Below are 13,724 nucleotides of genomic sequence, written 5' to 3' on the forward strand. Positions count from 1 at the left end.
TTTTCCAGTTCAAAACTTCTGGGTCCCTATATTGATCTCAGAAGAAATAATGAGAGACAATGAATTTTTCAGTCTTCCTTGGAATTTCTTGAAGATACTGACTGAGAATCAAAATATTGGATCGGATAGATTTTTAGTCTCTTTCATCAGAGATAAACTTTTACTCTTACAATTGGACATAAGAATGAATGTGATATTATTTGTGAATCCATATTGCTGTGACTCTTATCATGGAAATACTGTGATGCTTCCTGATCTATACAAAGATAAGTTATAATATACTAATGTTTTCGTTTTATAGACTTAATTTCCAGTTTTGCCCTTCATCCAGAGTTTATGGCTTTACAGCAGTGGATCTCAAGCCTGGTGGAGAAGATGAGGTAGTAAATAATTCTAATATGGGAATTTAGTAGTGTGCAAAAAAATTTTGAATTAATTATGTATTAAATTAAATGAACCCATTTCAAGTGCAAAATAGCCCTTTTTGAATACAAGTGGTTTCTAGCATGAAACAAGCCACTTAGACAGAAACTTGGTATCAGAAGAGGATATTTCATAGCAAAGACCTGTTTCAAACTTGAGACACTTCCACCATGTTTAGAGTATCCCATCTGAGAGTATTCTGGAAAGATGAGCAAAATAATATCCACATATGCGACTGAAGATTCTATACAATGCTGAACCTGCAACATTGTTCAATTTACTTTGGGCTAGATGTCAGTTATACAAAGTCCATTGTCCATATTATAATATATCTTTATAATATGCAATTCTTTGGAACTTGTGAAATCTGAGGGAGTAGAAGGGGTGTTAATGCTGGGGTGTTAATGTGCAGAACAGCATTATCTGTAATCTTGATCCAAACTCTTCCTGTCTCGTTTTAGCGGCAAATAGGGTGTAAGCACTAGACATAGGGAAAAATTTCCTATGAGGAAATTTAGGGTTTTACTTTTGAAGAAAAACTTAATGCTGTAACGTTGAAGCCTTGGGAGATTCAAGAGGAAAAAGTATCTGGAACCTTTTCCAGGATGATCATGAGACATAAACAGGTGGCCTCCTTCAGGTCTTGGGGCACAGTGGATGAGATTCCTCTGATTATATTTTCTGATGTGTTGTTTGGATTGCAAGGAGAAATTACTATGTAATTATGTTGTAGTTATTTTGAAACATATTGGTTTAATTTATTATACTTATTTATGTTCTCTGTTTCATGAGGTGCCCAGAGTTGGGCAATATCAACATTGATAAATAAATTAAAATCAATAAATCTGCTATCTCTTCCTATTATCTAGAGCAGAGGTGTCAAAATCACGATGTCACGGCAATGTCACGTGACATCAAGACTTTTTTCCCCTTCACTAAATGGGGTGAGGGTGGCACGTGACCCGTCTGGCCCATGGGCCAGGAGTTTGACAGCCCTGATCTAGAGAGTCAACACTTTGAGTATCCCCCAGCCCCCAAGGTATATGGGATATAGATGAAATAACAGGCCTTCTCTATAGCATCTCTTACTCTGTGGAAATCTCTCCCTGTGTAGTTCAAATTCTTTTGTATTTTTGAAAGCTAGTTTAAAACAAGACAATTTCATGTCTTTGCCCTGTGTTCGGGGAGGCACCACTATAGCACAATATAGGAAGTGGTTGACTATATAATATGACATTTAAATTTTTTGAAGTTTTCAGGGCCTTGAAATTAGAATTTTATTAAATATATTTTAAAAATCTGTACTTGGAACAGCTATTTATAAAAACTACAAATATTTCACAAACATTGGCATGTTTCTTTAAAAATCTTCTGTAATGTAACAAGTTCCTTTTGTCCATTGACAATCTCTTTATAGTTGGTAACTATGGATAATGCAGAAGAATATGTGGATTTGATGTTTGACTTCTGCATGCACACTGGCATACAGAAACAAATGGATGCCTTCAGAGGTATGTAATTGTTTATTACAAATAAGAACATAAATCTCTTATTTAAAAGAGAGATGGGGATCTTGGAATTTCTAAATAAACTAGTGAGAGGATTTTCTTTTCAGTTAAAATTAGTGGGTACCAGATGATTTTGTACTCATGTAATTGTAGAATGATCAATGACTAAGGATATTTGGAGTCTTCAACATATGGAGAGTCAAATCCTAAGCTAAGTTAACTAATGAAATGATAATATTTATTTTTTTAGCTTCTGTGCCATTCATCTCAGGCAGCTCTCATAAGGAAGCTTATCTTAGTGTACTATGAAAAACAACTTTTAAAAACATTCCTAGGTCTTCTAAAGTTTTGCTGAATTGGTTTCTATACTGGTTTTTAAAAGAGAGAGAGAGAGAGAGAATTTCAGTTGATTTGCCAACATACTTGTACAAGCGGAGTATTACAATAAAAAAAAAACAAGACTATGTTTTCTGATATACATCTTCAAGCATGCTCACTTTTGCCTTGTTTTTTTCCCCCCTATAAAGATGGCTTCAACCGAGTCTTTCCAATGGAAAAGCTAAGTTCCTTTAGCCACGAGGAAGTTCAAATGATTCTTTGTGGTAATCAGTCACCATCCTGGGCAGCTGAAGATATAATCAACTACACAGAACCTAAACTTGGCTACACTCGAGACAGGTACTTTTACTTCATCAAATAATAGCGTATTTCTATTGATTTTAAGATTTGGTCATAAAGGATAATGGTTTGGAGGAAGAAAAGAAGAAAGGAATCAATCCAGAACCATTACAACTGTGAAATTTTACTTGTTAACACTTTCATATTTTTACCTTACAAGGAATTTCCCATCACAGACCACGTAAATTTTCATAAGTAGTAGATTTATAGAAATTATATGTAAACTATATTTTAAGCAGTGCATTTTATCTCATGTGATTGAAGGTTTTTTTACAATTTCATTGTAAGCTTGCCTTCTATAGACAGAGCCCTAAGAAGCTTTCCTTTACCTAATGCATCCTATTTATCAAAGGTTTAATCTCTGACTTTTAATTTGATTTGGTATGTGAAATGATCTTGGAGAATTTTAAGAATATACAGATTTCGTCCTAAATACTTTCAAATCCCAAAAGTAATTGAAGAAATTAGGTACATTATGTAAAATTATTACTAATTACTGCTTAATTACCGATAAAGGAGAATATTTGTAGCTCAGGATTGAAATGAGGGTCCTTGATGCTCTCTGAGCTTGGTTGTTTTCACGCAACCGTTACCCAAGCTAGGTAATATCATCAGTGCTAGTAAGGAATGGGGTTTACTGTTAGTTTGTTTGGCAGTTCCTTGATTGGGGTATTGTAAACAGTAAACATCCCAAGCAAACTACTGCCAAGACCACTCCCACCAATGCTGACAGGGCAAGCCACTAGAATATAAATTGAAAGCAAGCCCCTATTCCTTACTAGCACTGATAATGTTACCTAGTTAGGATAATGAAACTTCTGCAAAAAAAAAACTATGTTCAGAGAGCACCAACGACCTCTCACTGCTTTAATTCTTGATTGGGAGCTAAAACAAATGACCCCCAAAATAGAAAACCTGCTAGGTAAAGAAATGAGTTGAAAATAATACTGACACAGTACAAATATTTTTAGGTAGGAAGAAAAAAAAGTGTACCCTAAAATGGGGAATATAGCAGTAAAAGAAATGTTGTGAATCCTATAATCCATAATGTTATAGTATTATGATCTGTAGATATATGATCTGTAGTAAATTCAGAGCTTTGTTAATAAATTAATGCTGGTTAAACAGCATCCAAAACAGTGTATTTGTCTTGTTCAAATTAAACCTTAAATACTGTGTCTAGTTCTAGATACAAAACCATAGGAGAGATTCAGACAAACTCTAACAGGTGCAAGGAACAGTACCAAGGATTATTCAGAGGCTGGAAATTGAGTCTTAGGAAAGACTGAGGAAAGTAGGTATATTTAGCTTTGAGAAAAGATAAGCGAGCTATAGTAGCACCCTTTTAAGTACCTAAAAGGGTATGAACTCTTCGCATTCTAGACTGCAAGATACAGAAACAATGGCCTTAGGTTTTTAGAAAGGCAGATTCTGACAAAATATTAGGAAAAATACATCCCAGTGATAAAGAGAGATAGATGTGAAACTGCTCACAGAAGTTAACCTCCCCTTGTAGGATATCTTTGGATTTGACAATCCAAATAACCCTCTTTTGCATTGTAGATATCAAAGAAAGTGTTACCAGTGATGCTTCAGCGCAGTTGTCTCTTGCTTTCTAAATTGATTAGAAACCTGACCTCCTGAGTTCCAGGTCTTTCACTGCTAGTGAGAACAATAGCAGGACAGTGGGAGTGATAATAACACTCCAGGAAAAAATGGTGGTGTCCAGGACTCAGGACTCTGAGGTAGTGCAATGTTGGTATACGGTATAGGGACCAGTTAAGGATCCTGTTCATATTCCACTCAACTTGCCATATGACTGAGTTTCTTCCAGAAAAATCTGGTCTTATTGTCAGTCTGACTTGGAATCCTGCCTGATGTTGATGCTTGGAGATTCCATCCTCTATGCCCTAATGGGAAAGAATTCATGTCAGTTGTAGGCTTGCTCAGAGTCTTTTGGGGTTGGTGACTACAACAAATTTGAATAAATCATCAATAACATCATCTCCGTCCTAATACAAATCCTATATTAGATCTGGTCTTTTCTCTCAAAGCCGTTGGTATATGATCTATAGTTGTACAACATAGTAATGAGTCTTTTGCTACAGTCAGACCAGTCTCTGCTCTGAATGTGGCGTATTGTAAAGAACCTCTGCACGCTGGGAAGACTGATTAAAGTGGTTTGCCTCAGGTATCATGGATCCAGATGAATTCTGGTATGTGTTTTGGGATTTTCCCAGCAGTGTGGTAGACAGTTGTATAAAGCTAATGGAACATGGAGACAGCCAAAGCATTTGACAGGATTTACCTGATCCTTTCCCCTATTTGCCAATCCCAGGGAGCTCCTTATTTTATCTAGGAAATCAAGTGACAGAAAAGATGCCTGGAGTGCCAGTGAAGGAAGATCGGAACTTGACTTGAACACTTAAGAGCTCCCATCTGAATTTATGTTATGGCAATAAAGGTGGCACAGCATTCATATTACTCCATTGTTACATTGACAGAGGCTGCATTGCCCTTTTGAGAGGTCTCCCTGTGGGCTGCTGCAAGTTGCCTTGCAATATTTTGCTGCAAGTTGTTGAAATTTGATTATGTCTTGCCTATATAGATGAAATTTGATGAGGTGACTGGTGTAGAGTTTTATTTATTTATTTTGCAATATTATTTCGAATACATTTCAGCTTGTTAGTTCCCCTCAAAATAGATGGGAAGCTCTGCAGTTTGAGCCCTATTACTCATAGTTTCTTTCATGCCCACCTGGCTGCTTTAGGAAGCTGTATAGGCATCTCCTTTGGTAGATCTGAATCTATCTTTATGGTTCTTGATCTCTCAGTGGCTTGTGACACAATGTGAAGGCAGTAAATATATTTTTATAGGTCTGTTTACTTTACATTTTCAACATTGTTGGCAATGTTGTAGGTTTTTTTATCATAGGTTGTTTTACATTGGAAATCTTCCAATGTTGTTGAAATCTAATAGTCTGTAAGAACAATTAAATAAAACCTTTCAATTCTAAATACAATACTATCTTTCCAGTGGATAACCGAAGTAGGCTTGCATAATTTAGTTTTCTATGTTAGACTGAGTATTAATACTATGAGATTCTGGAAATTATTGTAGATCAGAGAGACAGTTGGATGTGGTAGTTAAAATATTGCTAGAAATTGGAAGACCTTTCCATAGGCATAAAAACCAACAATGTGGCTTTGGGTCAATCATTCATTCTCAGCCCAACATACTTCCAGATGGGGAGGAAACATGTCCAACTCCGTTCTTTCAATACCAAGGGTAGTTATTTGGACCACTCGGATCTGGGATATTCCATCTTTGATCTTGGAGGAGTAGCACTTCTCCCTTCAAGGTTGGTGCAACTTTGGGAGACTCCCTGGACTTTTAGCTCCTGCTTGAAAACCAGGTGTCAACTGTTGCCAGCAAGACCTTTGTACCTGATGCACCATTTGCACTCTTACCTAAATCAGACCACCGTTCATGTTCTAGTCTTCTTGTGACTTTACTAAAACAATATGCTCTACATGGTGCTGGACTTAAAGATCAACCAGAAGCTTCAACTGATCTAGCATTCAGCGGTGCAATCAATGATGGGCATGTTCAAATACTTCTTGGTTAGCCACCACTCATTCTACAGCCATTTGAAGTTACAATGGTGCTGAATGAGTGGTACTTACAACCCATCCTTGAAGTCAGGCTGTCAGCTGTTAGCAACCATGCAATCACATGAGGGCCCAGTGTGAGCTGGGCCTTTGGCAACATGCTTGGGCTTAGCATGCTTGCAATGTTCTGGGGGATCACATGATCACCATTTACAACTTTCCCTGTGGTTCCTCACAAACAAAATCAATGGGGAAGCCAGCAGAGAAGGTCGTAAGTCAGTCCTGCAAATTGCCCCCGCTCCTGCGGCTTTTTCTCCTGCATAGCCACAGCACCTTCCGCACCTCCAGAGCACATTCATCTGCCTGCCTGTGGCTTCCATCTATGTACCCATCTCCAGCAGCAGCAGCCACTCTGGCCAGTCTGCCCTTGCATGGCACCCACTCCCACACATCCTCCCAGTTCCCTGGGCCCAGCTGCTTTGGCACCACACCTTGTCTAGCCGCTTATCCACCCACCAGCCTGTTTGCAAACTGTATGGGATTTGTAATTCCCTGCCGGCTTCCCTATTGAGTTTGGAAGCTGACAGGAAGTTGTGAGGAGATCCTTATTTAATGACCTGTGTTCCTTGCTTAACAAAGGAAACTGGGATTGCTGTTACTAAGTGATGTGGTCATATGACATTGTGCTTTACAACTACATTGCTTAGAGATGATTCCAGTCTTAATTACTGTTATTAACGAAAGGCTACCTGTAATGCCTTTGCTTTGCAAGCTGCACTGGTTGCCAATTTGCTTTCAGTGTAGCTCAAGGGGCTGGTTGTTCCTAAAAACAGTATGTAAGTATCTAATTACTTGAGGGATCATAGCATCTGCCCGACAGTCTTGCAGGGTTGACACACTCCAGTTTCCTTCGATTAAATATCTATGGAGACTCTTAGTCGTCCAGTTCATAGCTGTCCCAAAGGTGCTTTTTCAAGAGGCAACTGGACTTTCTTGTTTTTCTTTGAAGACGTTTCGCTTCTCATCCAAGAAGCTTCTTCAGCTGAGAGTCCAGTTGACTCTTGAAAAAGCACCTTTGGGACTTCAATTAAATAGTGTCATCTATCAAGACCCCAGAATCATGTATTCTTTGTAGCATCCCCTCACCTCTGGAACAAGGTCCTCCCCCTCCCCAAGTACTGGATGTCCCCCACTATGCTGTTGTTCAGAAGAGTGGTGAAGATTCGGGTTTTCATTCAGGCCTTTATCATGAGAAAGTGATATGTGTGTAACACTTGCTGTCTTTTGTTGATTTTGTTGTAAATACTTTGATTGTTGAGACCCACTCAGAGTCATTGGAAGTCAGGTGACATACAAGTTTAATATATTATTAAATAAAAAGATACAATTTTAATAATAATATAATTTGGAAGCAGCCTGTACAATACGGGATATGCCACCTTTGTAACACTAGTTATGTGAACTGTATTGGCTCTCAGTGACTTTGGATATAATTTAAGGTGCTGCTTGTCATCTTTAAAATTGGCACGAGGCCAGGTTACTTACAGGATTCAGCTGTGGTTTTTAGGTCCTTGATCCTTCTTTTTAATGGATATGTATAATGGGTTTTTAAATTTAGTATTTACCTATTTGCTTTGATGATGTGTTTTATTTTAGCCCTGGGTTCCTGAGATTTGTAAGAGTTTTATGTGGCATGTCTTCAGACGAAAGAAAAGCATTCCTCCAATTTACAACTGGTTGTTCAACACTTCCCCCAGGTGGATTGGCTAACCTACATCCTCGTCTCACTGTTGTACGCAAGGTAGGAACAGCTTACAACTTGTCTGTGCGTTCTGCTTCTAGTTGTATTATTATAAAAGTTGTCTTTGAATTAACTCATTCAGAAATCTGCTTCTGTCTAGCTTATGCCAGATACCTTTTCATAGTGATTTGGCCATTATGCATGGGAAATAATAATGATGATGATGATGATGATGCCACCATTAAATAAAACTATTAGAATATAAAGGAAGCTTGTCCAAGTGGATGCCTTCCAAATGTGGGGCTATAATCCCCAAATTTCTGAAATGCTGACTAGGGATCTGATGCTTACCAAGTTGGTAAATGTTTAAACTGAAATGGAAGTGTACGGTATAGTCTCTGTTCTCTTTTTAAATTACATTATGGATATTTATTCACAGGTTGATGCTACAGATGCAAGTTACCCATCTGTGAATACCTGTGTGCATTATCTTAAATTGCCTGAGTATTCCTCTGAAGAGATTATGCGAGAACGCCTCCTAGCTGCTACCATGGAGAAAGGCTTTCATCTCAACTGAACTGATATTCTGAAATGGGATATCTCAAACTGGTTTTGCATTCATACCTAGTGAAGCCTCCTGTGTTGTTGTGCAGAAAATACAATCTCCATGCTGTACTCAAAGAGACTTGCCTTTTTCCCCTATCCATGAGGCTTTGGAAAAACATGGAATAATTTTGTTAGCTGCTAATGTCAAAACAAATCCCAATGAATTACACAGCCAGCAAGAAAAAGGCAAGAACAGTGTGTGATGCTTCCAAGGGCTTGTGCAACCAGAAGCTGAAGCAAATGTTTGACTGTTCCAAAGAGCAGACCTGCAGATTTCCAGTGTTTACTGATTCAAGATTTATAACAGTGCATTTGTGTAAAGTCTACCGTTTAATACCCTGTACACTACAGTTCCATCATTGATCCTTGTTTTTCCTGGCTTTAAGCTAAATGGTCAGAAACTTGCTTCCTTAACTTAGTCAATGGGCATCTCAAGCTTTCTTTCCTTTCTTTAATGGTGCCTGCACTGTTGGAGTATTCTAGTGTTGGGGTAGGGTATTTGCATATAATCATGCACAACCGTTTATTATTATTTCAAGTGGGAATATATTTTGATTTCTAAATACCCCGCTATAAAGATCCAAATCCTCAAATATGTGTTCATGTGTGTATGTGTGTGTGTGTGCGCGTGTAACTCAACAATAAAGCTTTTAAAAGACACTGGTTACTGGTGCAAGGCACATTTAAAGCAAGTTTTACTTTATGTTGTATTTCCTTTGTATATTAAAAACATTTATTTAACTTGTTGCAGTTTGAAGTTTAAAAAGAAGATTTTCATTGTGTATGCTCAACAATAATCATTAAAATGTTTGCAGCGTACAAAAGTCTTCGGTTAGTATTTTACTAGTTCCCCCAATACATTCAAAACTTAATGGAATAACAGAATAATAAAGTTGGAAGGAACCTTCCACTCCAACCCCCTGCTCAAACCTTATACCATTTCAGACAAATGGTTGTCCAACCTCTTCTTATAAACCTCCAGTGTCAGAGCACCCACAACTTCTGGAGGCAAGTCGTATCACTGATTAATTGTTCTGTCAGTTAATTTCTTCTTAGTTCTAGTTTCTTTCCTTGATTAGTTTCCATCCTTCTTGTTCTCCCTTCAGGTGCTTTGGAGAATAGATTGACTCCCTCTTCTTTGTGGCAGCCCCTTAGACATTGGAACACTGCTGCCATGTCACTTCTTTCATTAAACTAGACATAGTCAATTCCTGCAACCATTCTTCATGTTTTAGCCTCCAGTCCTCTAATCATATTTGTTGCTCTTCTGCACTCTTTCTAGAGTCTCAATATCTTTTTTATATTGTGGTGACCAAAACTGGGTGCATTATTCCAAATGTGTTTTTGCCAAGATTATAAAGTGGTACTAACAACAGGAGCCCTGTGGTTAGAATGCAGTATTGCAGGCTAACTGCCCACAACCTGAAGTTTGATCTTGATGGGGCTCAAGGTTTACTTAACCTTCCATCCTTCCGAGGTCGGTAAAATGAGGATATAGAATTGAAAAGATTGATATAGCTTGATTTATTAACTCAGTTTACAATTGTGAAAAAGGAAACATTTTTGTTGGGAGGCTATTAACAAAATGAAAAATGGAAGTGCTAATGCTGTAATGCAAATATATATATAAAAACTAAGAAAGGGACAAGAGCTGTTGAGCAACTGAAATGATTACTTATTTATATTTTGGCCTTTTTAATTCAGAAGCACTGGTTGTAATGAAAATGCAAACATGTTCTTTCATCATCTGGGTTAGGGGCCACTTTATACAGAAAAATAATCCCATCAAAGTATTAACCAATAGTTTAGCCATACTGATTAAAACAATACAGAAACAACAAATTACGTTAATAGTTATGGATTGAATAATGCCCATATTTCTCATTTAAGATACTATAATATCAAAAGCAATAGCACTTAGACTTATACGCCACTCCATAATGCCTTACAGCACTTTCTGAGCAGTTTACAATGTCAGCATCTTTTCTATTCAGTCACTGCAATTTGTATCTTCTCAACATTTTTGTAATGTTAGTTTTTTTGTTCCTAAGCAGATCCTTTTATCCTTGCTTACCTGCAATTTCAATATTTATTTCAGAATTTGAAAACATTTTTTAAAGATTTTTTTGGGCTACCTTGTGTTATACTAAGTAAATTAACTGATGATGTATGTCATCAGCAGATTAAGCTACTTTGCTCTTCACCCTTTAGAACAAACAAAAAAACAGTGGTCCAAATACAGACCCTCGGGGATCTTCTTGGTTAAGTTCTTCCACTGCAAGAATTACCTGTCTACTTTCTATTACAGCAGAGTCATTTTCCTGGGTCCTAGAATATGATTGGAAAAGAGTTGCATGTCTTTTCCAGTGTTTATGACTAAATTATATTCACTTTATTGACAGAAAAAAGAAAGCTCAGCCAAACATTAAAAGAGTCAAGCAGCTCCCCTTTATCAGCTAATTATTTTGTATCCTTTATGAAGTAGTTCCATTCCTCCAAAAGGTGCTGGATTCTGAGGTTTGGGACAACTATGACACATATTTGCCTTTTTGACAAAAATTATGGAGATAGTAGTTCTGGAACAACTGCTAGAGAAAGTATATTCAGTCATCGGGATTCAGCCCTGGGTTTCGAACAGCGACAACACTGATAATTTTGGTCAGCAACCCATGTTGAGGCCTGGATAAGAGTAGTATACATATCCTAGTCTTTCTGAACCTCTCAATGGGCTTTCCTGATGGACTACATGCTGGGGTTGAAGAATGGGGGCACTGTTTTACAGTGGTTTCATTCTTTTCTCATAAGCCAGTTCCAGTCCCTGGTGATTGGGGAGGAGGATTGGCTGCTCCCTTGCAGAATGCTGAAGGCAGTCAGATCTTCCTCCATTAGTTAATAGCTATATGAAGCTTTTGGGAGAACAACTCTGGAAAGTGCTCGTTACAACCTCAAGCCCCACTAGAGCTGCTGTCAATAGCTTGTCCGAAAGCCTGGAAACTTAGGATTTGGTTGGGAGAGAGAAGGCTTGAATTGAATGCTACTAAAACAGACCTATTGTGTGTACACCAAGGTTCCTCCGTCCTCAGTGTATTGTTTCTGCCCCGGAAGGAGGAGGTCATCAACTTGGGTGTCTTCCTGGCCTCAAGGCTCTGGATCAGCAGATAAAACCTACGACCAGGGTGGAATTTGCACAGCTCCTGCTAGTGCACCAATTATGACTTGTCTTAGGGCAACAGATGTGACTGGTGGTCTATGACCTCACCATCATGCACATAGACTATTACTGCAAAGTGTTCTATGTGGGGCTGGTTTTAAAGATCACTGGAACCGCCAGTTGGTGCAAAATGCAGTAGCCTCGGTGCTTGCTGGTGGTCATGTATTACACCTATTTTGCTGGCAATGCCAAGTCCTGTTTTAAACTATAAAGCTCTTTGTGGCTTGGCGCTGGGCTACCTTCAGGATCTCCTATCTCCATTGAATTTGCCCAACCTCCTTGAGAAGTGGATGATCGTCCCCCATTTTGGGGAGGCCCTACTTCAGGCCAGTCTGAAGAGTGGCTTCCTGTAGGAAATATGTCTGGCCCCCAACTTCAGTCACATTTCAGAAGTTCTTAAAAACAGATTTCTTGGAGGTAGTTTATGGGCGGATGCCAGATGCTATTTGCAAAATATGTTGTTGTTGTTTTATTAAGATTTATATTTTCAATTTTTATTGGGTTTTTTTTATGTTGCAAGTCATGAAGAAGATGCTTTTGATTTTGGCAAGATAAATGTTCAATAAATAAAGACACAAACATCCATATTCATATATAAAGATTAATTCCTCAAGCAGATTACAAACTTCAAAAACATTTGGCATGGTAGTAAAAAATGTAATTTTACAAGAAGGTGATGAGCGCTAAACATTTGCTTAAGTAATCTTTTAGCTCGAAAACAATTATTCACAATTTGGCAAAAAACCTCAAAAACTGTCCTTTTTATTTGAAGAATATTTTCAAATATGTACAATATTATTTTCTGGCTTGTTCCTTCTAGGTTTCTGCCATTTTATCAAGAACCAAAAGAGGTGCAAGAATTCTGGTTTTGTTGGTTTCTGCAATGCAACCATTTAGAACCATTTCATCCAAAATTATATGCACTCTGTCTAATTTGAACATGATCTGTATTCATAAATCAAGTTAAGGTTTTGTATTACTCCTTCAAGCAAATAGTATGAACTAAATTGCAAAATATCATATTTCATCAGTGCATTTATTTCATGTTTGAACAACTTAATTTAACTTTCTAATCAGATATTTCAATAGCTATGCCAAATTTATGACACCATGATTTATATTTCAATGTGGAATTTGCAAGAGTACATGAATGAAAAGAGACTTAGAAACTTGAAATAGTAAAAGCAGATGTTTGTAATATCAGTTACTACTGCAGACCTGGGGATGAGAAATACTTGAATTCATGTTATGAAATCTAATGCAAAGATCTCACTATAAAATAATTACCCAAGTTTATATTATTTTTATAATAATAGTAGTGAGCTGGCCATGTTAGTGTTCAGAAAACTAATGTGCTCTCATTCCCATTTTTTTCTTTCAAACTATATATATTCAGATATATATATATTCAGATATATTCAGTATGCATAATATTCAGTCTCAAAGATTTGCATAACTTATTAAGAAATCAGCTTCTTTGGTTCTTTTAATATTTAATTTATTGTCAATGTGCTTCAACCTTAAGCATATTTTATCAAGGGAGATGATGTGTGATGTTACATCAGCTGACTATTGTCTTCTCCAATAATCTCTGTGTTACAAACTTAAAAGAATTTTATTCTGAATTAATTCTCATGGCTTTTCTCCAACAATCCTGAGAAATTATAATTTGAAATAAGTACTCAAAATTCTTTAATAAAGATATTTGGCCCCTATCTTTTCTTGAATAGCAGCTTCCAGGGCTCGCTCTCTTGAGATTGGAATAAAGCAATTTGATGACAAGTATAAATGAGATGGCATCCCTATTGAAAACATTGTCTTAATTATGTACATAACTATACATGCATTCCACTGAGAGTCAAACATTCTTGACTTTCAAGTTAAGTCTTGAGTTTTATTATGAAAACGGCACAATTGGGATAGAAAGGGGAGGTTTGTATCCCTAT

General features: G+C 37.3%; 2 protein-coding genes across 11 annotated transcripts in view; one reads left to right on the forward strand and one right to left on the reverse strand.

Annotated features, from left to right (window-relative positions):
* The window catches only part of HECTD1 (HECT domain E3 ubiquitin protein ligase 1), a 79,240-nt gene extending 69,849 nt beyond the window's left edge, over window positions 1-9,391 (forward strand). For all 10 annotated transcript variants that reach the window (XM_034417962.3, XM_087874961.1, XM_034417965.3 and 7 more), the window contains 5 exons: window positions 302-380; window positions 1,841-1,934; window positions 2,459-2,609; window positions 7,877-8,021; window positions 8,401-9,391. In XM_034417962.3, the coding sequence (XP_034273853.1) occupies window positions 302-380; window positions 1,841-1,934; window positions 2,459-2,609; window positions 7,877-8,021; window positions 8,401-8,538 (607 nt within the window). In that variant the 3' untranslated portion in view covers window positions 8,539-9,391. The remainder of the gene's footprint in view (window positions 1-301; window positions 381-1,840; window positions 1,935-2,458; window positions 2,610-7,876; window positions 8,022-8,400) is intronic.
* A 3,132-nt stretch (window positions 9,392-12,523) lies between these two features.
* The window catches only part of AP4S1 (adaptor related protein complex 4 subunit sigma 1), a 28,622-nt gene continuing 27,421 nt past the window's right edge, over window positions 12,524-13,724 (reverse strand). Inside the window, exon 7 of the mRNA XM_034417976.3 lies at window positions 12,524-12,723. Coding sequence (XP_034273867.1) covers window positions 12,595-12,723 — 129 coding nt within the window. The 3' untranslated portion in view covers window positions 12,524-12,594. The remainder of the gene's footprint in view (window positions 12,724-13,724) is intronic.

Source organism: Pantherophis guttatus, chromosome 1, assembly GCF_059756535.1.
Source record: "Pantherophis guttatus breed Tessera chromosome 1, ASM5975653v1, whole genome shotgun sequence".
NCBI classification, from domain to species: Eukaryota; Metazoa; Chordata; class Lepidosauria; order Squamata; family Colubridae; genus Pantherophis; species Pantherophis guttatus.